This window comes from Acomys minous (genome assembly GCF_964271855.1).
Source record: "Acomys minous genome assembly, chromosome: 3".
Taxonomy (NCBI): Eukaryota; Metazoa; Chordata; class Mammalia; order Rodentia; family Muridae; genus Acomys; species Acomys minous.
Window position 1 is genome coordinate 28,067,761 of NC_140485.1, and position 25,187 is coordinate 28,092,947.

The window sequence follows — 25,187 nt, forward strand, 5'->3', positions numbered from 1 at the left end:
CCACACCCAGCTGTTTGCTCTTATTTTTAATTTAATCCTTTAACCCTAGCATTTGGGAGACAGAGGCAGGTGAATCTCTGAATTCAGGCCAACCTGGTCTACAGAGTGAGTTCTAGGACAGCCAAGACTACACAGAGAACCCCTGTCTCAAAAAACAGAATAAACAAACAAAACTTGTCTTTGGGTCTGGTTAATTTTAGTGTGAATTCTTTTATTTGCAACATTTTTATTTAAAAAGTTGAAATAACATTTTACAAATTAAAAATAAATGAATGAATGAAAAAAAAATAAATGAATGAAAGCCAGACATGGTGGCTCACACCTTTAATCCCAGCACTTGGGAGGCAGAGACAGGCGGATCTCTGTGAGTTCGAGCGAACCTGGTCTACAAAGTGAGTCCAGAACAGCCAAGTCTACACAGAGAAACCCTGTCTTGAAAAACCAAAAAATAAATAAATAAATAAAATGTTTACAATGCTGGTAATAAGATCTAGGGCCTTTTTCCTAGTAGGCAAATAATCTGCCACTGAACTGCATTCCTGTTATCTCTTACTCCTTAAGGCACTGGCTAATCAGTAAATTGTTCGTTGTATTTTCAGCTCTTCTTGGGTTTAGAGGCTTATTTTACTTACTGGCTGATTTTTGAGATAGGATCTCTTATGTCTCAGGCTGGCTTCCAACTCACTAAGTAGCAAGGATGGCCTGGACTTCTGGATCCTTCTTCTTTTCCCTCCATGTCCTGGGGTTACAGGCATGTACCGCCACACCCTGGTTTATGTAGTTCTGGGGACAGGTCGAGGGCCTTGTGCATGTTAGTTAGGCAGTTTACTCTACCAACTGAGCTGTGTCTCAGCCCTATGTTTGTTTTGCTTTTGGTGGTGGCTGGTTTTTGTGATGTTAAGAATATAACAGGGTTTTACACACACTCAGCGAGGACTCATACCACTGAACCACATCTCTAAATAGAATATTATTTATATCAAAACATATGGATTTATATGTAACTATGCAGACAAAGCTGTTTACCAGATGGTTTATGGGAAATATATTTAACTGTTTAATTTTATTAATATTAAGTTAATATTATAAACATTAGGGGGCTGGATTGATGGCTCAGCAGTTAAGAGCACTGACTGCTTTTCCAGAGGTCCTGAGTTCAATTTCCAGCAACCACATGGTGGCTCACAACCATCTATAATGTGGTCTGATATAGATAGAGCACTGTATACACAATTTAAAAAAAAATTTAAGCCGGGCGTGATGGTGCATGACTTTAATCCCAGCACTGGGGAGGCAGAGGCAGGCAGATCTCTGTGAGTTCGAGGCCAGCCTGGTTTACAAAGTGAGTCCAGCACAGCGAAGGCTACGCGGAGAAACCCTGTCTCAGAAAACCAAAACAAAACAAACAAAACAAAACAACAAAAATCTTTAGGCCGGGTATTGTGGCGTACACCTTTAATCTCAGCACTGGGGAGGCAGAGGCAAGCAGATCACTGTGAGTTTGAGGCCAGCCTGGTCTACAAAAGTGAGTCCAGGAGAGCCAGGACTGTTACACAGAGAAAATCTGTCTCAAAAAACAAAAACAAACAAACAAAACCAACCAACCAAAAAAAATTAATATATTTAACATTTAAAAGGTAGGCTTTAAATAATGTGATGTAGAACGGATGATGTAATATGAATGAATTCTCTTTTATTTCTCAAGGAAATGGGAAGACACGATGACCTTTGGTCTTTATTCTACATGTTGGTGGAGTTTGTGGTTGGCCAACTGCCTTGGAGGAAAATAAAGGACAAGGTAATTTTGAATCATAATGTCAATTTTGGTAGGGGAAATATGCAGCGATGGTGCATACCTTTCCTAGTATTCAGGAGGCAGAGGCAGGCAGATCTCTGTGAGTTCAAGGCCAGCCTGGTTCACAGTAACAGAACAGCATGCCCAGAGCTACACAGAGAAACTCTGTCTTGAAAAACAAAACAAGCAAAGAGGAAAGAAAGAAAAAGAAAATGTTTCTCAGTAAGCATTTTTTGTTGAAAATCTACTTAGTGTTATATAACATTTTCTTGTCTCGAGATACCATGTAGAACAAATGAGGATGTGATTCGGTGATACTGTGTGTCCCTAGTGTGTGTGAATACTGGGACTCAATTCCTAGCACTACAAAAACCAGCAAGTAAAAAGAAAGAAAAACATCTTATGTAACTCTCCCATATGTATATAATTTTTGCATTTGAGTCGGTTTGGTTGTAGACTCAAGTTTTTAAAAAAGAAAATCCACTTAAGTATGAAACTTAAAATCTATAAGCAACTTCACTACATTACAATATATATGTTTCTCTCTGAACTGATATTAGAAAGATAATTATGATTTTTTTCTATATATATTGAGAATAGACACATTTTAAAAGAGTAGTATTTTGCAGCTGGGTGTGGTGGCACACACCTTTCATACCAGCACTTGGGAGACAGAGGCAGGTGGATCTCTGTGAGTTCCCGGACAGCCTGGTCCACAAAGCGAGTCCAGGACAGCCAAGGCTACAGAGAAACCCTGTCTCAAAAAAAAACAAGAACAAAAGAACAGTATTTCTTCTGATGTGAATTGTAGCTCTTAGTTTTTTATTACCAAATTATTTTGTTTGGAAAACTATAAGTACTATGGTGATAAAGGAAAATAGACCCAGTTCTTTAACTCTTAGGAGTTATCAGTTCGCTGGCACAGGCTGTGTATTAGTTACTCGGTTAGCTCTGCATTATACTACCTTCCCTTCCCACAGTGAAGCACTGTGTGTAAAGCCATTAGCGAGCACTGATTCTTGCTTTATACTCACGGCACGTTGGTTCCATAGCCTGGTTCATTCTCTTGAGATTGTTAACTGTGTCTGTGTAATGCATGGCTTCTAAGAGAAGCTGACTGCTTCCCTGTTGTTTTTACCTTCCAGGAGCAAGTGGGCTCCATCAAGGAGAGATATGACCACAGGCTCATGTTGAAACACCTCCCTCCAGAATTCAGCACCTTTCTTGACCATATTTCCTCTTTGGATTATTTTACAAAACCAGACTATCAGGTAAACTATCTTTGTGAGCTCTGTATGTTGATTTTCCTTTCTCTTTTACTCGCTGTATATTTAAGAATGTCAGAATTGCCACGTATGGTGGCGCACACCTTTAATCCCAGCACTCAGGAGGCAGAGGCAAGCGTATCTCTGTGAATTTGAGGCCAGCCTGGTCTACAAAGAGAGTTTCAGAATAGCCAAGACTACACAGAAAAACCTTGTCTTGAAACACACCCCCCAAAAATGACTCCTAAGTTTGGAAGGTACCTAGGGGTAACATTATTTTAATACAGCCTAAGAAATGTGAAATTGACATCATGATGATGATGAGGGATGTGCAAACCTGTGCGAGAATGAGAGAGTCTTTCAGACGGATTTACTTCATTAGGTAGATTTATTATGTAACAATTTTTTTCTGTTCTTGACATGACTTACCTAGTATATAGAGCAGTGGTTTTCATCCTGTGGGTCTTGAACCCTTGGAGAGAGGTCAAACAACTCTTTCACAGGGGTTACCTAAGACCATTGGAAAACACAGATATTTACATTATAATTCATAACAATAGCAAAATTACAGTTAAGAAATACCCTACACTTCCTGAGCTGTGGAGGTTATGTGGGGAAAAAAGAAGAAGAAGAAGAGGCAGCAATGAAAATAATTTCATGTTTGGGGTCAGCACAACATGAGGAACTGTATTAAAGGGTCATAGCATTAGAGAGATTGCGATTTTTTAACAATTTCTTGAACAGAAGAAACTGCACAACTAGGTAATCTGTTGAGGGCTGACTGTGCTGTTGGATGGCACTCAGTAAATGTTACTGGCTCTGGTCATCTGTGGCCACTGAACTAATTCTGTAGTGTAGCAGTTAATGAGCCTTTCCAATGATCAGCTAGGTTTACCTCAAGCTATATGGCTTACAGAGAGAACCTGGTCAAAGCTTAATGTAAAAACAACTGTACTATTGAAAACATAAATGCAGCACCACAGAGTAATAATAATAACAACATATTAGCATATAATTTTATCTCCATTGAACTCTGCTGCTTGCTAGTGGAAGTTTTAAATCCTAAAGTGTTGTCAGTGCTCATGCCTATCCCAAAGTGAATTCATTTTCATATAGTAATTATTTCTCTGTGAAATTACAGCTGCTATTTAAGGTATAGACAGGATATAAAGCAGAGAGTCAACAAACCTTGGGTTTGAGAGACCTAAGTGAGCCAATTTATTTATTTTATATATAATGGATATTTTGCCTGCATTTATGTCTGTCTCTGTCTCTGTCTGCTGTCTGCAGAGGTCAGAAAAGGGTGTTGGCTTGGGTTTTAGTTTGGGTTACTAGAAGCATTATGAAACAGCATGACCAAAGCAACTTGGGGAGGAAAAGGTTTATTTGGTTTACACTTCCACATCACTGTTCATCAGTAAAGGAAGTTGGGACAGGAACTCAAACAGGGCAGGAGCCTGGAGGCAGGAGCTGATGCAGAGGCCGTGGAGGAGTGCTGCTTACTGGCTTGCCTCTCCTCACTTGCTCAGCCTGCTTTCTTACAGACCCAGGATCACCAGCTGAGGGATGGCACCACCAGAATGGGCTGGACCCTACCACAGCAATCACTAGTTATAAAGATGATCTATGAGCTCCATCGTATGGGAACATTTTCTCAGTTGAGGCTCCCTTCCCTCAGGTGACTCTACACTGTGTCAAGTTGACATAAAATTAACCAGCACACTCTAGAACTGGAATCACAGATGGTTGTGAGTCACCGTGTGGGTGCTGGGAATCAAACCACTCCTCTGAAGAGCAGTGTTCTTAACTGCTGAGTCATCTCTCCAGGCCTTGAAGAGGGTTTATATTTGCATTTTACTTATTATTCTGAAATGAAGATGATTCATATTACTTGTAATAAAACAATAAAGTTGTTTTATTAAAGTGCTAGTTCTTAGATCTAGCACTAGATCTAAGAAGCCCAGCTTTCCCATTTTGGATGCGGATAATTTTTACCCACAAATTTTTTGGGGAAAGATATGGAAGTTTAGGATTTTGTTTATATTTGCCTCTTAGTTCTCCTTGTAATCTGAAAGATGGCCATATGCCAGCTAATATTTAGAGATTCTAGTTAAATAAGTGTTGTCCATTTCAACACTCTCTAAGGGTTATCTCTGTCACTGAGAAACAGAACTAAGTGTTTATTTTCTTCCTTGGCAGGGAATGAGTGGGCATGATGCTTGGCACACGTAAATAATCTGATTCTCTTCTGCTCGCTGATGTTTCATGAGCAATGAGTGGGAGAGAATAGATGGCGGAAGAAGATAAGTGGGGAGAGCTGTTGATACAATGAGGTGTTTCGTGACCAGTGTCATGTGATATCAGTTTTAGAAGATCTGAGCTTTTCAGTTTTATTCTCTTGCTGCTTTTATGTGCACTGTTATGATCTTCATTTGAGAAGAATCTTCTTTGAATCTAAATGTTCTTGTGAACTAATACTTTCCATATAGTTAATTTCAATCTGAAATCTGGGCATGGTAGTACACACCTTTAACCCCAGCGTTAAAGAGGCATAAACAGGTAGATTTTGTGAGTTCAAGGCCATTCTGAACTTGACTCACTATATGGTGAGTTTTAGGCCAGCCAAGGCTATACAGAGAGGCCATCTCAGGGACTTTTTCATTTTTAAATGCGACTTTGATTACTGTTACATGGGATTCTTCACATTATAGCCTTACAGTTAAGACTAACAACACTCCTCCACCCTGGAGCAGCATAACTGACTCCCTAGCTATGTCAGTGTGGATTTCCAACTGCATAGATTCAGAGCTCAGACCAAATTGAAAACATACACTTTTATAATAAGGAAGTGTCAGAGTCAACTTTCACTTAAAAGGTTTTGGGGCCTAGAGAGATTGGCTCAGAGGATAAGAGCACTGGTTTGCTCTTCCAGAGGTCCTGAGTTCAATTCCCAGCAACCACATGGTGGTTCACAACCATCTGTAATGAGATCTGGTGCCCTCTTCTGGCCTTCAGGCATACATGCAGGCAGAGCACTGTGTACATGATAAAAAAATCTTTTTTTTTTTTTGTAAGTGTCTGTTTTGTAAATAAAGATTGAGGAATTTTTATAGTCATTATTTTATCAAGTCACACAGGATAAGACCTCATCCAATAGCCTATTGCTGCACACTCTGATAGCAGGTACAGACTTAGGGAAAATAGCTATTTTGTTATTTATCAAAACTTCTTATATATTGTCTCACTTAGAATAAAGGTGAAGAATGAGGCTGGAGAGATGGCTCAGAGGTTAAGAGCACTGACTGCTCTTCCAGAGGTCTTGAGTTCAATTCTCAGTAACCATATGGTGGCTCACAACCATCTGTAATGGGATCTGATGCCATCTTCTGACCTGCAGGTGGTGTACATGCAGGCAGAGCACTGTATACATAATAAATAAATCTTTAAAAAAAAAAAAGAATAAAGGTGAAGGTTTTCTTTACGTTTCTAATTAGGTACAGTAGTGTATGCCCATAATCCCAGCACACTGGAAGCTGAGGCAGAAAGAACATGTATTTGAGGCCATATTGGGCTGTAGTAAGACCCTGATTCATCAACAACAACAAAAATGTGTTTATGAGTACTTAGTATCTATGTTCTATCAGGGTTTTGTCTTTGTTTTTGCTTTGAGTTTTACTTTTTATTGATTCTTTGTTTCACATCATGTACCCCAGTTCCACTCATCTTCCCATCCCCTCATATCTACCCTTTACCCTTGCAGCCTTCCCCCTAAATAGACCATACAAACAACAACAAGGCATCGAAAACATCTGGTTGTGGAAGCTGTCGTATGTCTCAGTGTGTCCTACTCCCCTCTGTCCACACATCTTCACTTGCAAATGTTCGTTGCAGTGAGACATTGGTCTGGCTGGAGGTCTCTGGCTTCTGTGACACCATCAATAATGAATGCACTCCTGGCCTCCTCCCAGCTTTCCTGTTGTTGTCCTTTGTCATAGATATCCTGCAGCTTTAGAACAGCAGGATTGGATCTTTCACACCTCTTGCAGATGATATAGATTTTGGGGTAGGCCAATTCAGAGCCCTGGATCTGGCCCTGGGTGGTAGCTGAGCTGGTCAGCCTCTGGCTCTCTTATCCTTACCACCAGGGTGAGCTCTCCAGCACTGCTCTGGATAGGTCACCCAATGCCAACGTGGCAGAAGGTAGGGTAAGCTCTCCGGCTCTCATGCCAGTTCACCTGTACCCACACCACCAGAGCCAGCACCAGTCAAGGTGCAGGGCCCTCTCTCCCAAGTGCTGCAGCCTGTGAAGGGCTGGGACAACTCTCCCACTCTATGACCCCAAGGCCAGGTCTCCCTACTGCTGCAGGTGGTCGGTGGGGGAAGGTATCACCCCTGCACCAGGCCAACTCACAGCAGATGAGTGGCAGAGCCAGCTCTCACTCACTCTGTCTTCAGGGCTGGCTCATCTATTCTTCCTCAACCAGGGCCAGCTCTATTGTGCTGCTCAGGTGAGGGACCGGGCCTGCTCACCAGCTCTCATGATCCCAGGGCCAGCTCTCCTGACTGCTGCAGGTGGTGAGGGGCAAGAGAGGGGAAGGCATCACCCCCACACCCACTCTACCTCACAGTAGACAAGTAGGGGGGGCCAGCTCTTGCCCTTAGGGCACCTGTGCTCCCTCCACCAGGGTCAACTGTGCCGTACTGTCCAGGTGAGGTGCAGGACAGGTGAGTATTGCAGCTGTTGAGGAGCTGGACTAGCTCTCCTGTGCTCATGACTCTGTGGGAAGCTTTCCCAACTGTGGTTGGAAGGTGGGGTGAGGTGGTGGTGATCACCTCTGCACCTGTGTCACCCCACAGCAGACAAGTGGCAAGGTCAGCTCTCCCATACTCACACCCTCAGCCCCTTAGGGATAGCTCCACTTGGCTTCCTGGGCAAGGTCAGGGTCCTCTCCAGAGTGCTGCTGCTGCTGAGAGATGGGACCAGCTCTCCAGAGGGCCTCATGCAGTGAGGGATGGAGCTAGTTATGTAAAGTCCCTGGACATCCATGTGTTCCTCTGTGGCCCATGCATGGCCATGGGCTCAACAGTGGCAGCTTGGGCTGGGACTTCACCATGGCCCCAGGTGGCAGGGCTGGCTGCTCAAAACAGGCCACTCCCCTCTACCCTCAAGTCGCCAGTTCCATCTCTCTCCATAATGCTCAAGCTGCTCCACTTCTCTTTCTCCCATCTGAACACCACATACTTGCAGATTGGAGGCTGGTAGGCCCCTGGGTAACATGCTTCATCCGTGCTGCTACATGGTGTGGCTGCAAATGGGTGTCTATGGCTCACCTTTACTGTGCGCTGGAGGGCACGGCTGTGGGTGGCATGGCGGTCCCCAGGTCTTTGTCTTCCTCTTCCTGTGCTGGGCTACCTGGATTTCATTTTATTCGGCTCTGCCTCTGACTGATATAAGAACACCACCAGCAGCTGGGCGGTGGTGGCACATGCCCTTAATTCCAGCACTTGGGAGGCAGAGGCAGGCAGATCTCTATGGGTTTGAGACGAGCCTGGTCTACAAAGCAAGTCCAGGACAGTCAGGGTTGTTACACAGAAAAACTCTGTCACAAACAAACAAACAAACAAAGAACACCACCACCAATAGGTGTCTCTTTGCCTGTTGCCAGGGGGGGTCTTATCTCTTTTAAATCCTAGAGAAACAAGATTTTCCCCCTTTCTTCCATGCATGTGTAAATGTGTGTGTGTGTATGTGGGGGAAGGTGTGCATGTAGAGGTCTAAGGTTGATTTTGGGAGGCAGGACCCCTCAGTTGAACCCAGAGCTAAGCAATAAAGCTGGTTTAGCCAGTTTGTACCAGGGATCCTGTCTCTGGCCATTTGCATGTGGGGATTTGGACCTCACACTCCTCACACTTTCATGACAAGCACTTTAACCCCTGAACCATTGCCCTAGATGCACTTCTTCTTTTAAATCAGATGCTAGCACCTGCCTAGATGTTGAGTAAATTGAGTCTTACATTGGGACCATTGCTTTTGTTCTTTGAACCAGAAAATATAAGAAAAAAATCTAAGTACTATTGTTTGTTTGGTTTTGTTTTGGAGACATTATGTAACTCTGGTTGTCCTGGAACTCACTAGGTAGACCAGGCTGGCCTTGAACTCAAAGATCTGTCTGCCTCCTCTTCTTCCCAAATTCTGGGACACAGATATATACCACCATACCCATGAAAATGAGTCCATTTAAGTTGATGCTACACCAAAATGCTGTAGTCTTCTTGTTTTGGGAAACCTAAAGCAGTTGTGGGGTTCCCTGACACTGAAAACATCTGTTTCTTGTGATTTTGTTTCTTTGTTTCTGTGACTTTGTGGGTTGGTTTGTTTGTTTATCTACACCTCTTGGTGCTGGGGCTAACACAAAGCCTTGTCTTTGCTAAGTAAGCAGTCTGCTACTAATCTAAATCTCCAATTCCTGGTAACATGTGACCTGAGGCATCGAGGGGCTGCTTGAAGCAAAGGAAGTTTAGTTAGAGAATACCAAAAGGTAATCTAGATGTTTAGGGTAGCACCCTGTACCCCAAATGTGGGACTGTTCTGGCCACCTGGAGAAGAGAACGAAGAGAAAGGACATTATGAGCAGATGCTTACTTCCTGAGGTGAGAAAGGGATTGAAATAAGAGCTTAATATTGCAAATGAAGGGTATAAATGATTTGAGATGAGGTTGGAGAAACAAGAGGCCAGATGAACAGGAAGCCTTGAAAGTGTCAAAAGCAACACACACACACACACACACACACACACACACACACACACACACACACACACCAGCAATAGCAAAACCAGGATGTGGTGATCCTATTTGTGTTTCTTTTTAAATTTACATTCACATATTTATATGTAAGGAGGTGCACATACCAGGATGCATATATAGATCAAAGGACAAAGTGTGAGAGTCGATTTTCTCCTTTTACCACGTGGAGTCTAACTCTAGTTGTCAGGCTTGGGCAGCAGGTGTCTTTACCAGCTGAGCCATTTCACCAGTTCCCTCTTAGTGCTTTAAGAGAACAGCCTTTTCAGCTGTATACGTTCCAGTGAAGACAAGACTTGGGTTGGGAAGATATATTGAGGCAGTGCTTTGGAAAGAAAAGGGGGAAATTGCTGTCTAAATAACACACAGATTTCTTGATAATGTAACACACCAGTCAGTTTGTTGTGACTTTGCCAGGCAACTCTCAAGTGGTTTCTTGTGCATACAGGCTTTTTGTAGTCAGGGGAAGGACAGGCGTGGATGTTTGTTCAGGTCTCACAGTGATCTGTAACATTCTATTACTAGCCAGAACTCAGTCATTCTGGTCAAGTTCTGTATGCAGTGGAGTGGACAGTCGTCTCTGTGACCAGGAGGATAGATTGAATGAGGACCTTGACTTAGATAGAAGTGGTGGAGTAGAGAGAAGTGGGCCATTTCTTGTGCCTACCTCTTTGCCCTTCTCTCCTTTCATTTTCATGGTGCTTATATGACTGGGCTGTTTGTCTTCTTGATGTTGTCAGATAAGGCTCCCCAGTCCTTCTGCCTAGCAAGTCCTTCCTGGAATATCTGTGTGACCTAACATTACTTATCATTACTGATAACCCAACCCAGATGGTATCTCCAGTCACTTATTTTCTACTATATCAGAGTAATTTCCTGAGCTGAGCTTTTTATTGTTTGCTTCAGACATAGTCTTTGGATATATGTAGCCCTGACTATCCAGGAACTCTCTATGAAGAGATCCCCCTGCCTCTGCCTCTCCCAAGTGGTGGTATTAAAGGTGTGAGCCACCACCAGATTGAGCTCAACTTTGAAAAGCAGTATTTTGTTTTGTTGCCTTAATAGATAATGCTTCTGAGGGCTATGGTGTGTTTCTCAATTCATGCAAGAAGTTAACACAGCAGTTAGAAAAGGATATTCTTATCCAGGCGATGTGGCACACGCCTTTAACCACAGCACTCGGAAGACCGAGGCAGGCAGATCTCTCTGAGTTCGAGGCCAGCCTGGTCTACAGTGATTTCCTGGATAGCCAGGGCTACACACAGAGAAACCTTGTCTTGAAAAACTAAACAACGGGGCTGGAGAGATGGCTCAGGGGTTAAGAGCACTGGCTGCTCTTCCCAGGGTCCTGAGCTCAACCATCTATAATGAGATCTGGTGCCCTCTTCTGGAGTGCAGGTGTTACACGTGAACACAACATCGTATACATAATAAATAGATAAATCTTTAAAAAAAGAAAAAAGCTAAACAACAAAGAAAAAATTATCTCTGATGTCAAACAAAGAAGCACATGAACCAAATAAAAGTAACCAGCATGCCGGGCGTGGTGGCGCACACCTTTAATCCCAGCACTCGGGAGGCAGAGGTGGGCGGATCGCTGTGAGTTCGAGGCCAGCCCGGTCTACATAGTGAGTCCAGGACAGCCAAGGCTAACACAGAGAGACCCTGTCTCGAAAAAAAAAAAAGTAACCAGCAATTTCTTTTTGCAAATAGGGTATGCCAGAACCCAAACCAGGCTAGCAAGTAGCTCATGTGACCAAGATACCTCTGTCTTTAATTCATAACTAATATAAGGGGTTGTTGGCTGTTTCTCATTGGCTGAGGTTCAATATCACAGTCTACTCCTAATTTGCTAATTTGGAAAGCAGCTCAAAAGAAATGCAGAAAGAAAGAAGGTGTCATTATATTATGGGAATGCAGCACTGTCTTTGGGTAAACAGAAGTTCTACCAGTAGAGGAAATTAAAATATTTGAATTTCTAGCAAAGCACAGTGGTTCATGTCTTTTTGTTTTGTTTTGTTTTGCTTTTCAAGACAGGGTTTCTCTGTGTAACCTGGGCTATCCAGGACTTGCTTTGTAGACTAAGTTGGCCTTGAACTCACAGAGATCCCCCTGCCTCTGCCTCCCGAGTGTTGGGATTAAAGGCGTGCGCCACCATGCCCAGCTTGGTTCATGTCTTTAATCCCAGGTTTTGGGAAGCAGAGTTAGGTGGATCCCTGTAAGTTGAGGGTCAGCCTTGCCTACATAGCAAATTCTAGGTCAATCAGGGCTACATAGCGAGAAACTGTCTCAAACAAAAACAAAATAAAACAAAAAATTTTAATGTCTTTTAAAGTTTGACAGTATGTGGAGAGATTATAGAATATTGGTCTTTGGCAGGCTAGCCTCCTTTGGTAGGGGAAAACAAAACGAAACATTTCTTAGTATTCCTCCCCTTTTGTTACACATTTTCTTTTTTTTTTTCATTTTTAAAAAATTTTTATTTAGTTTTAATTTATGTGTGTTGGTGTAGGGGTGTCAGATCTTGGAGTTACAGACAGTTATGAACTGCCATGTGGATGCTAGGAATTGAACCAGGGTCCTTTGGAATAGCAGGCAGTGCTCTGAACCACTGAGCCATTTCTCCAGCCCTAAAGTAAATGTTTTTTGTTTTTTGTTTTGTTTTTCTTTGTTTGTTTGTTTTTAAGATTTACTTATTTACTGTGTACACAGTGCTCCACCTGCATGTACACTTGCAGGCCAGAAGAGGGCATCAGATCCCATTATAGATGGTGGTGAGCCACCATGTGGTTGTTGGGAATTGAACTCAGGACCTCTGGAAGAGCATATAGTGTTCTTAACCACTCAGCCATCTCCGGCCCATCTTTTTCTTAAGGTTCGGCCATCCTGCTGACTTTCTATAAAGTCTCTAGAGACAGAAAGTGACTAGGGATCATTTGGTGAAGGTGATCTCCATGAGCCTGTGGAGGAGGCCAGTAACATCAAGAATTAACCCTGGAGGAGCCGGGCGTGGTGGCGCACGCCTTTAATCCCAGCACTCGGGAGGCAGAGGCAGGCGGATCGCTGTGAGTTCGAGGCCAGCCTGGTCTACAAAGCGAGTCCAGGACAGCCAAGGCTACACAGAGAAACCCTGTCTCAAAAAACCAAAAAAAAAAAAAAAAAAAAAAGAATTAACCCTGGAGCAGGGCTTAAGGTGATGCTCCCTTCGACGGGTGTTCCCTTGGCCAGGAACTGACCTAGCCCCATTGGGGAAAGTTAGGTTTCTACCCAGGCTAGGGGTCTATGCTCCTGATCAGAGGTTTCTGCTTAGCAAGCTTCTACTTCAGCAGTCTCCTGCTCTGCAAAGGTTTTTTTCCTAGAGTCATGTAGGAGCCAGATCAGAGATCAAAATTCCTTTTGGCATATGTGGAGTTTGGCAGAGATGAGGCTGCCAAGAAACACAGGGATATTTCTGCCTTTTTATCCAAGAGAGAGAACTGGTTACTTTTCTTTAGGGTCTTATTACCCTAAACTTCCTGCTATTTTACCTGCTATTTTCATCACCACTGCCCCACAAAATAACCCTAACAGCTGTTATAGAACTGGGGCAACGAGTGATCTGGCTTCATCCCTTTGAATGGGGGTTGGGTATAGCAGACAGGATATTCCCTCATTGGGTGTATCTGAAGGGCCTCCAGAGTGCATCGTTAAGTGGGGTGTAGCATGCCTGTAGTCTCAGCACCCTGGGAGTCAGAGGCAGGCAGGTCTGTGAGTTCAAACTTAGCCTGGTCTACAAAGTGAGTCCAAGCCTGTCTCAAAAAACCAAAAAGAAAAAAAAAAAAGAGAGCACATCATTAGTTCCATTCATACAATAAACATGTGTAAGGGCAGTTCTTGACTGGTGGGACCTGGAGAGAGAGGTAAGGAAGAACAGGAGAAGCCAGAACACAGGATATTTTTAGATGCCCACGTCAAAGTGCATTAGAATGTCTTGATGCGTTGACAAGAGATTTCCTCCTCTTTCCTTTGGACTCCTAAGTTGCACCAGGGTCTACTTTCAGGCATTTTGATAGCTGTTGGCTAGAGTCAGTGTGAAGATTTTTCCCTATTGATTCTAGAAAGAGAAAAAGAATTTTAGCCATCATTTAATTTTCTGATTAAAATAATAGTGAGTCTACTTTCTAGGCTGTAAGTAAGTATAGCAGTGAGCCAGCATATGGAGTTTTCTATCTGGGTAACAGTTTTTTGTCAAGGAGAAAATCGCTAATGAGTTATGGTTGTCTAAATAACATTTCATATGGATTTACATCTAGTGTCTGGGGAGTGAAATCCCGTGGACTGTTAGAGAAACACACCAATCACTTAGCCTTTAATTTCACTTTCATCTCGGGTGTTAAGTCCATGCAGGGGCCTTTCCTTCAGCTTTTTCTTTTTTCTTATTTTGTTGTGGTTTTTTGTTTTGTTTTGTTTTTCAAGACAGGGTTTCTTTGTGTAGCCTTGGTTGTCCTGGATTCACTTTGTAGACCAGGCTGGCCTCAAACTCACAGAGATCCACCTGCTTCTGCCTCTCGAGTGCTGGGATTAAAGGTGTGCGCCACCACGCTCGGCTTCAGTTTTCTTTTTCATTCTGGAGAAACATTCAGCCATAACTCAATCTTAATGTATAAATTCTTCCATTTTTCCATATTTCCATTTTTTTATTCTTCTAAGATTTCTATTTACTGTTTTTCTTTCTTCATACCATGAAGCATAAAAAATAGAGATTTCCCATCTCTTGTGAGAATTTTCTTCGTGGGAAAAGACTAAGCAATGTCATTGACAAACCAGAGTTCACTGGGCATGGTGGCACACACCTTTAATCTCAGCACCCAGGAGGCAGAGGCAGGCGAATCTCTGTAAATTTGTGGCCAGCCTGGTCTACCAACTGAGTGACTACACAGAGAAACCTTGTCTCGAAAAACAAAAAAACAAGCCAAACAAAAAAACCCAAAAAACCAAAAACAAAAGACAAACCAGAGTTCAATTTCACCAGAGGACAGTGATTTTATTGGGTTTACTTACAGCACACGAGCGAGGAGTTACAGGGGTATGGGTGGCCTGAGAGCCACTATATTGCAAAGAGTCTTCGCTCTGTATGGACGGTGGCTCCTGCTTCTCCTTAGTCTTGCTTGGCCTGTATATTCTAGCTTTTCCCTTAGAGGCCACTTGAAGTTAGGACAGATTTGCATACAGGTAGCTGAGAGGAGTGGCTAGGTACTCCAGAATGATACTGGATATTCTCTTATGTGAAGTGAAGGAGCGTCAGCAGTCAGCAACCCAGCTAAGAGCTTTTCTAAGCAGACAATGCTGGTCTGGTTAAGATGCCGTCTGTTTGGCGTAAAGGTAGTGTTGTGGAACACCACCGTAGTGAAGGAAGCATGTGCTGTGGCTTATGATGAAAGCCACATCCATGCTACATGCTGTGCCCTGTGGTTAGGGCTATGCTTTAGCACCTTGGTGAGTCATACTGTCTGTAACTCTGTTCCACGGGATCTCATGCCCATTTCTGGTCTCCTTGGGTACCAGGCACATATGGGTACATGTACATAAGTGCAGGCACTTGCTCATACTGATAAAATTTAAATTAAACTTTAGACTTAACAAAATTAAAACAGAAGCCTTGAATACAGCTGATGCTGTGTCTTGTTCTCTATCCCTGTCTTCTGCCTGGCTGGATCTGTCCTCCAGACAGTAGGTGCAGTACAGCTGTTGGGTTTGCTCCCATATGGTCAAAATACTCCGAAGAGCAGAAAAGGGGGGAAGGGTGCATTTTTTTTTACTTGTTTTATCTTCTTTGGTGTTTTTTTTTTGTGGGGGCGGGGATTTGAGACAGGGTTTCTCTGTGTATTTAAGATGTGTAGCCCAGGCTGGCCTCGAACAAGTGATCCTTCTGCCTCCACCTCCTCCAGCAACTCCTACAGGCATGCGCCACCACAACTGCATCTTCCGTGCCACTAAAATGAGGCCCTTTGTTAGCCAAGCCAACACTGCATTGTACTCTCTGGGGTAAGTGCTGTATTGATCCATTAGTTTGCATTTATTCAATTAGAATACAGAAGTCAAGATCCTCAGTGAAATTCAATATATCACACTAGAAATAATTCCTGTTCCTGTTTTCTTTCAAATGTTAAACTGAAGTTTCATATGAAGATAAACGACACCGTGATTGTATTTGTGCTGACGCGCTGTCTGGTGACTCTGGAAACTAGCGTCAAGCATCTTTGTGGGGCTGCTTGTGGCTAGATATTGAATCAGTTACTTTAGAAAATACATTTTAAAGTCGGGCAGTGGGGAGCACTCTGGAGGCAGAGACAGGTGGATAGCTGTGAGTTTGAGGCCATCCTGGTCTACAAAGTGATTTCCAGGACAGCCAGGACTGTTAAACAGAGAAGCCCTGTCTTGATAAAACCAAAAAAAAAGAAGAAGAAAGAAATTTTGAAACAAACCTTTTGAAATTACAGAGAAGAAATAGAAAATTCAAATTACTCAGAATCTCATTTTTGATTGCTCTTTCTGTGTCTTGAATAATGTGCTTTAAAAGTTGATTTTATTGTATATCACAGTTTAACAAAAATAAGTTGCTTTAAACTGAATGTGGTGCCTTATACCATGTACACATTATGACACATGCACACCCACCCACAAACACACCACCACAACCACAACCACCACCACCACCAATAATAATAATAATAATAATAATAATAATAATAATAATAATAATGAAAAGTTTTGAAAGAACTCATGACAACCTTGATTTAGAAAGTCTTAGGTGGGCTGGAGAGATGGCTTGGCCATTAAAGGCTAGACTCACAACAAAAAAATATGAGAAAATCTTAGGTGCCAGCCCCCTTCCTTTCTTTCATGGGTTCCCCTTCCTCCCTCCAGCCCTCTCTTCCTGCCTCTCTACCTCGGACTCCCCATTCTGCATTATGGTCCATAGGATCAGATTCAGGGCCCTCGTGCTTGTGAGGAAGTACTATACAACTAAAGCTGCATGCCCAGGCTCCTCATTTTCTCTGTAACCCTGTACTTATGATGTTCAGGGGTACCCTCAGCTATAACAAAGGTAACCTATATAAACAAAATTAGCACCAAAATAATTACCAAGATTTTATAATCATGCCTTAGTGAAAATAAAAGTTATATAAATCTTCAATAGGTATTTTTGCTAATTATTTATTCTTGAAATATTTTTAAAGTAACATTTGTAAGGTACCTTTTTTGTTCCTGAAGATGCAGTGATGAATAAGATCAGATATGTGAGGTCGGGTGTGGTGGCACACACCTTTAATCCCAGCACTCGGAAGGCAGAGGCAGGCAGATCTCTGTGAGTTCAAGGCCAGCCTGGTCTACAAAGAGAGTTCCAGGTAGCCAGGGCTGTTAAACAGAGAAACCCTGTCTCAAAAAACAAAACAACAACAAAGGAAAAAAAAAAACCCAAAGATCAGATATGTGCTGGCTTCTTGGGGTTTACAGTAGATTAAAAGAAAAAGAAAAATTAAATACTCAGAGTGATAGATTTATGTGACAGCATTTGATGCGCTTTGTTGAAAGATGCTTTCTTGGGTTGTTTTTTAGAAAAGTACATTCTAGTGTTTGGGCTTCACTGACCACTTTTAACCTTGGTTTCCTTTGTAAAGTCATCTTCATACACAACTTTAGGTATACTGGGTCTTTGTTTTCAAACCTCCTTGATAAGGTCTCTAAGTGAAATTAACTATGACTATAAATATTAGTACACAGTAATGATTCACCAAGCTGCTCTGCAGATTATCCCAAACACAGCACTTTGCATGTCATGCAGTTTGTTCAATGCTCAGGACAGAAATTTAACTTAGCCTTTGTTCTGTCCTTGCTCTCACAGCCTTCCTCAGCTGTGTCAACAAGATTTTTGGCTCTTTTACAAATCATATTCAAATCACTTATGTCCACTGTAACCATGCTGGCTTAACTGACAAGTCGCCTCCTAACTGGTCCTAGTTGGTTTTTAGCACCTTTATCACCATCCCTGTTTACAGCATCTGTTGTCCACTTATTAGCCGGACTTATCTTTTTAAACCCCAAAGATGTGGGCAAAATGCTTCAACAAGAAGTGCTTGTTTCAGGTCTGGAACAGGAACTGTAAAGATGAATCCCAGAGGGCAGGATGCTAGCAGAGTAAGAAAAATGATTAGTGAATGAAGCTGTACTCATGGAATTGAAAATGTGCGTATGGACAAGTATAAATAAAAATGAAGTTTGTATATGAAACAAGTCAAACTTTTAATTTGGCTTTTAATTTGACTATTTGTGCATATAAACACATACATACATATAAAGGATTTTTGTTTGTTTAGTTTTTTAAAATTTGGACACCAGAAGAGGGCACCAGATCTCATTATAGATGGTTGTAAGCCACCATGTGGTTGCTGGGAATTGAACTCAGGACCTTTGGAAGAGCAGCCAATAAGTACTCTTAACCTCTGAGCCATCTATCTCTCCAGCCCCTTGTTTAGGTTTTTGTTTTGTTTGTTTTTGGTTTTGTTCTTTGTTGAGACAAGGTTTCTCTGCCTGTCCTGGAACTTGCTTTGTAGACCAGGCTGGCCGTGAACTCACAGAGATCCGCCTGCCTCTGCCTCCCAAGTGGTAGGATTAAAGATGTGCTCTACCACCCGGCTCATCAAAGACATGGTTTTAAAAGATACACACAAAGAACAAGGAATTTCTTTATGCTCCTGTCTTGGTTACTTATTTATGTTAAACCATATAAAAATGTCCTCTTTACAAATAAATAGCCCGATAAGTGGTTCACCTGAATATACATAGGGGTGTGTGTGTGTGTGTGTGTGTGTGTGTGTGTGTGTGTGTGTGTGTGTTACATACTTTCTTACACCAAACTGTCTGAGAGTAGATTATAAATAAAAGGCTGCATTATTTATCTTGAGTCAATAAAGTATTTCATACAACTACACACTAGTACCAAGATCAATATTAGTTAATTAACATTGATTTCTTATCATCATCCATATAGTCCCAATTTACTTTCTTCTTTTTTTAAGGATTAGTGTGCTTTCTGCTATAGAAGAACGTACCTATACTGTTGGCTCACTCTAGTGTTTTGTTTTGTTTTTTCCCCTTTGTGGTTTAGCTTCTTACATCCGTGTTTGACAATAGCATCAAGACCTTTGGAGTAATTGAAAGTGACCCTTTTGACTGGGAGAAGAGTGGAACCGATGGCTCCCTAACTACCACCACCACCTCTGCCACCCCTCAGTTGCACACCCGCTTGACCCCTGCTGCAATTGGGTATGTCCTACACAGTTTAGTGAGTGGTGCCTTTTCTGACTGTAAGAATTTCTTTTAGTCCAGCCTGAGTCCCTCAAATTGTTAAGTGCTAAGACATGGGAAAGCCTTGAACATTTCCTTGAGTTAATCTTTTTCTTACTTAGGCTTTTGGAATTACTTAATTCAGAAAATAATAATGGTTCCTTCTGTGAAATGGGAGCTTAGAGCTAACGTGACTTTTTGATTCAGAGGTACAGTAAGTTTTCTTCAAAATAGAGGGAGCATTTTTAAATTTTATTTATTATGTATATAGTGCTCTGCCTTGATGTACACCTGCACACCAGAAGAGGGCACCAAATCACATTATATGTGGTTGCTGGGAACTGAACTAAGGACCTCTGGAAGAGCAGTCAGTGCCCTTAACCTCTGAGCCATCTCTCTAGCCCTTATTTCTTAAGAATATGTATAGGAGGCTAGGTAGTGGTAGTGCACACCTGTAATCCCAGCACTTGGGAGACAGAGGCAGGAGGAACTCTGTGAGTTCAAGGCCAGCCTGGTCTACAAAAGTGAGTCCAGAACAGCCAGTACTATTACACAGAGAAACCCTGTCTTGAAAAACCAAGAGGGGGCGGGCGGAGAGAGGAGAGAGAGAGGAGAGAGGGGAGAGAGAAGAAAAAAGCCAAAACAAACAAAAGAGTATATATGGGAACCTAGAAAAAATGAGTTATAATTATTCTTTCTTTCTTCATCCTTTGTTGGTTCCTTTCTTTTTTCTATTTGTTTATTTGTTCTGGGGTTTTCAGGACATGTTTCTCTGTGTAGCCCTGCACCTCACTTTGTGAAACAGGCTGGCCTTGAACTCAGAGCTCTACTTGCCTCTGCCTCTCTAGTGCTAGGACTAAAGGCCTGCACCGCCATTCCACAGCATAGTCATTATTTTCTCTAACTGGACAGTGCTTAAACTCCATAGGAACAAAACATGTAAGCATATTCTTACTATGAAAGTTGTTTAACTTATATAGAGTATTAGGAATTGTTATGGTGTGTTTCTGTCTATATTCTTTTTTTTTTTCATATTTATTTGCTGGGGTTATTTGTTTGTTTGAGGCACGAGTCTTGCTATATAACCAATCTGACCTTGAATTTGCAATCCTCCTACTCTCATTCTCCTGAATCCAGAATTATGGTGTGCCCCATTATGCCCAGCACTTGCCCTCCCTCCCTCCCTCCCTCCCTCCCTTCCTCCCTCCCTCCTTCTCTCCATTCTTCCCTCTCTCCCTCTCTCTCTTTTTTTCTCTCCCTCCCTGTGCGCGCGCATGTGTGTGTGTGTGTGTGTGTGTGTGTGTGTGTGTGTGTGTGTGTGTGCGTGCACACACACACACCTGCTCTGGGCATCCAGAGAAGTCAGAGGGGAGTGTCAGATTCCCTGCAACTGGAATTATAAACATTTATAAGCCACCATGTGGGTTCTAGGAGCCAAACCCAACAGTTGCAAGGATAGCAACTGCTCTTAACTGCTGAGCTATCTCTCCAGCCCCTATTTCCATTTTTTAATGTTTTTATCTTTTACTTATATTAGATCCTTTTCCTTTGAGTTTTTGGGGTTCTGTTGTTGTTGTTATTGTTGTTGTTTAGTTTTTCCAGACAGGGTCTCTCTGTGTAGCCTTGCTATCCTGGACTCACTTTCTAGACCAGGCTGGCCTCGAACTCACAGCAATTCACCTGCCTCTGCCTCCCGAGTGCTTGGATTAAAAGTGTGCGCCACCACCTCCTGTTGTTTATTTTTTTTAAGGTAAGATTTTGCTATGCATTCCAGACTGGTTTTGAATTCACTGTGTAGACTAGCCTGGCTTTGTTCTTGTGCTGATCCTCCTGCCTCAGCCTCTTGAGTTCTTGTATTACAAGTTTGTGCCGCCATACTGCTTTTTGTTTTATTTTGGATAGATTTTAAGATTTATTACTATCTTATGAGTGTTTGCCTACATGTGTATATGTGTGCCATGTTCCCGCCTGGTGCCTGTGAAGTCTAGAAGAGGCTGTCATATCCCCTGGGACTGGAGGTACAGATGGGCATAAGCCATCTCTGCAGCCCCTACTTTCTTTTCCTTCTTTTTTTCCTTTTCATCCTTCCTTTCTTTTTATAGGTGTTAGGGATGAATCCAGGGCCATGGCATATGCTGGCCAAATTCTGTACCAACTGAGCTAATTTCCACCCTTCCTTTTAGTGTTCTTATTTTTCAACATGCCATTCTTTCCTTGGTGAGGAGTTGTTTCTCTCCTTTTGTCAAGCTCTAAATAAGAGAGTTTAGGACAAGGGAAAACATAATATGAAAATAATAAAAAATTAGGAGTAAATACAAAGGAGAAACCTGAGTCGTGTGGAGGAGAGGATGGGGATGAGCCCCTTGTTTGTGGTGCTGTATAACACTGAGTCATGTGGACGAGAGGATGGGGATGAGCCCCTTGTTTGTGGTACTGTATAACACTGAGGGAAGCTGTGACAGCTGTCCTTGGTTCCTGAGGAACAGAGAAAGGAACTAGGAAATGGAGAAGTTGTAAAGAAGGAGAGGAATGGGCATAGGGGAAAAGATTTGGAACATCGAGGGGTCAAAGTGTGAAGAAGGTCTGGGCAGTAGACTAGCCTTCCAGGTACTTTCCTTCCTTGTATCAGTAAATTACATCGAAAGTCAGTACTCAGTTCATCTCTGATCTTTAGTCATTTGTCTCTTTGGACGCCTTCAGGCTAGGCCACTTCTTCACTCTGTTCTTGTGTCTGAACTGCAGGGGCTGCTTTACTAGACTGTGAGGTTTTCTTGTGAGAACCATGATCAGTGAAGAATTAATTTTCTAGAGTATTTACCTACAATATTGACAAAGCGATCACTAAAAATTGACCAGCTAAGGCAGAGGAGGTAGCAAAGGCATGACATTACTGGTGCTCTCAGAAGGAAATGAAGCGTTCTCAGAACAGTCATGCCATGGTAACAGGTCTCCTTTAGTGTGGTTGTCTGAGAGGGTTCCCTCCTTTGTTTGTTTGTTTTCAAGTTTTTGGGGTGTTTTTGTTTGTTTTGTTGGGAGACAGGGTCTCATTATATAGCTCTGGCTGGCTTAGAACTTGCTATATTTTAGAGCAGATTGGCCTTGAACTCACAAAGATCCACCTGCCTCTGCTTCCCAAGCACAGGGACTAAAAGTGTACCCCACCATGCCTGGCAAGGTTATGCTGCTCACAGTAATGACATATGTCAACATAGTCCACTGAAGACTGTTTTCCTATGTTCAGACATTTCAGGTTACTTGTTAGAAGTTTCTTTGTTTGCTAAATATTATGTTCAGCCAGAATTAATTTTTTAAACACTAGTGTTTATGGAGAATAGAGTTATCAGAGGCCTTTTGAGTTAGGAAGTGATGACTAAAAACTAAAAGGCTAAGTAATGACAGCTATGTAAATAGGACCTGGAATTCATTCAAAAGAAATCTGGATACCAAGCATGATGACATGCTCCTGTAATCCCAGGAATTGGGAAGATCTCGTAATCAATCCCAATGTGGGATCAAAGTAAGACCCTCTCTCAATATAAAGGAAAAAAGAAATAGATAGACAAATACCCATTCATATTTTGTATTTTTCTCATGTAGAACTGTATGAAATCTGTAATTTTAGAATTTCTACTTTGCACAGACAGAAAACCAGAGGGTTTTTTTTTCCTCTTCTTTTTTACTGCATGGGGCCTTACATATAGTAGGAGCTTAGTGAACTCTGTAGTGAAAAAGCAGTGCACAGTGCTTTGTTTCACTTGGGTGATTTCTTTGTCTTATTGATCTTTTGTCAGTTGGTTTTGATTTTCATTTCTGTGGTTTTGTAGGATTTTTGTTTTGTTTTTTTCAATTGGTTATTTAGTTTTTTGAGACAGAGTTTCTCCATGTAACCCTGGCTATCCTGGAGCTCACTCTGTAGACTAGGCTGGTCTTGAACTCACAGAGATGTGCCTGCCTCTGCCTCTGAGTGCTGGTAGTAAAAGTGTGCACCACCATGTCTGGCCACATTGAAAATTCTAATTTCACACAATTTAGTAGAATTGACATAAAATTGGTGTTAGAAGAGTTTTGCTTTACTCTTAATTATGTATAGACTTGTCACTTAAATTTAGAGGCAAAATGTAGTATGATCTAATGGTAACATTTGATTCTGATCTTTTGAAGTTTTCTGGTTCCTTCCCTTCACTTTTCAGAATTGCAAATGCCACCCCCATCCCAGGAGACTTACTTCGAGAAAATACAGACGAAGTGTTTCCAGATGAACAGCTTAGTGACGGGGAGAATGGTCTCCCTGTGGGTGCATCACCAGATAGACTGCCTGGGTCTCCGGGGCACCCTCACCCTCAGGAAAAAGATGTCTGGGAAGAGATGGATATCAACAAGAACAAGATCAAGCTTGGAATTTGTAAAGTATGTAACTACACAGTTGTGTGTATGTGTGTGTATGTATGTACGCACACAAGTACATTGTCCTTTCTACCATGTTAGTCCTGGAGTTCAAACCCTGGTTATCCCAGTCTCAGCCCTCCATAGTCGAACCAGGGAATACCTCCCAAACTGTTTATCCAATAGCAAGTGCTCAGCGCTGAAATCATACACCTATACATATATACACATACATCATGTACATATAATATCACATGGGCCAAGCATGTGATATAGGAAGATATATACATATATATGTAGTAACAGTTGAAGAAATAGATGCTATGAATTTGAGAGTTGAGGGGGCAAGGGTTCGTGGGGAGAGTTGAAGGGAGGAAAGGGAGGCAAATTGTGTGTGTGTGTGTGTGTGTGTGTGTGTGTGTGTGTGTGTGTGTGTGTGTGTTTTGTTTGTTTGTTTGTTTGAGGCAGAGTTTCTCTGTGTAGCCTTGACTGTCCTGGACTCGTTTTGTAGACCAGGCTGGCCTCAAACTCACAACAATCCACCTGCCTCTGCCTCCCTGAGTGCTGGGATTACAAGCGTGTGCCACCGTACCCGGCTGATATAATTGTATTAATTAAAAAGATAGAAAGAAACTTTATCCACTAAATAATCCCACCAGTTTATAATTCTCAATTTTGAGTATAAAGTAGAACAAAGTATCACTAATTGTTTTTATTTTTTAATTTTTTAGATATTTTTATGTATATAACTATTTTGCCTGTATGTATGTATGTATGTATCTGTGTGTATGGATGGATTTGCACCAGTGTGTGTCTAGTGTCTCTGAAGGTCAGAGGAAGGCATCAGGTCCCCTGGACTGGAGTTTTGGATGGTTATGAGCCACCATGTGAGTGCCAGGAACTAAGCCCAGGTCCATTGCAAGTGATCTTCTCTGCTGCCTCTCCACTGAGCCATCTTTCCAGCCCCAGTGATAGTTACTTTAAATATTTGAAATTATTATATTTTAGCTAATGTGGTACAAAGTGCTCAGGTTTAGGTACCAAACATTAATTTTCAGTGTGTTTTTATGGAAAAGATACAGGTATTTAAAATAAATAAGGAGTGGAAGTGTGACTTAGTGGTAGAGCACTTGCCTGGCATGTATAAAGCACTGGGTTCCATCTCGACTACCCACCATAAAAATACAGAAGAAAGGAGGAGGGAGGGAAACTGTGAAAAGCAAACAAAAGAAAGAAGTTGATCATCTTTCCAAATTATGCGGCAGAGCTCTGTTCCCTTGACTGCTTAGTGGAGCTCTGCGCACGGCCTTGGGAACTGTCTAATGCGGTGAAGCGTCCACAGCCAGGAAGTGAGAAGACCACAGATCACACTTTATAATGAACTGATACAGTGGATGATAAATAGCAGATATGACTTTCTTCATTACAATTTTAAACAGGTACACGTGTGAGGATGGAAAGAGAAATGGGTGATTTTTAGCTATCACAGGCAGATTTATCCCCAAACTTTTCTTTGCTCTCATTGTTCATTCTTTTCCTTTTGTGAAATATGAAGATGTTGTTGAAAAGGCCACTCATTACAGTAGTAGCTGTTGTTATGTCTTGTTGAAGTG

At 42.1% G+C, this 25,187-nt stretch overlaps 1 protein-coding gene across 10 annotated transcripts in view; it reads left to right on the forward strand.

Annotated features, from left to right (window-relative positions):
- TTBK2 (tau tubulin kinase 2) overlaps positions 1-25,187 on the forward strand; it is a 123,925-nt gene that overhangs the window by 78,537 nt on the left and 20,201 nt on the right. For all 10 annotated transcript variants that reach the window (XR_014778116.1, XM_084776290.1, XM_084776297.1 and 7 more), the window contains 4 exons: positions 1,706-1,798; positions 2,941-3,066; positions 19,013-19,170; positions 23,382-23,598. Coding sequence is in view for 9 of the 10 variants with exons in the window: in XM_084776290.1 (XP_084632416.1) it covers positions 1,706-1,798; positions 2,941-3,066; positions 19,013-19,170; positions 23,382-23,598 (594 nt within the window). In the remaining variant the exon portion in view is untranslated. The remainder of the gene's footprint in view (positions 1-1,705; positions 1,799-2,940; positions 3,067-19,012; positions 19,171-23,381; positions 23,599-25,187) is intronic.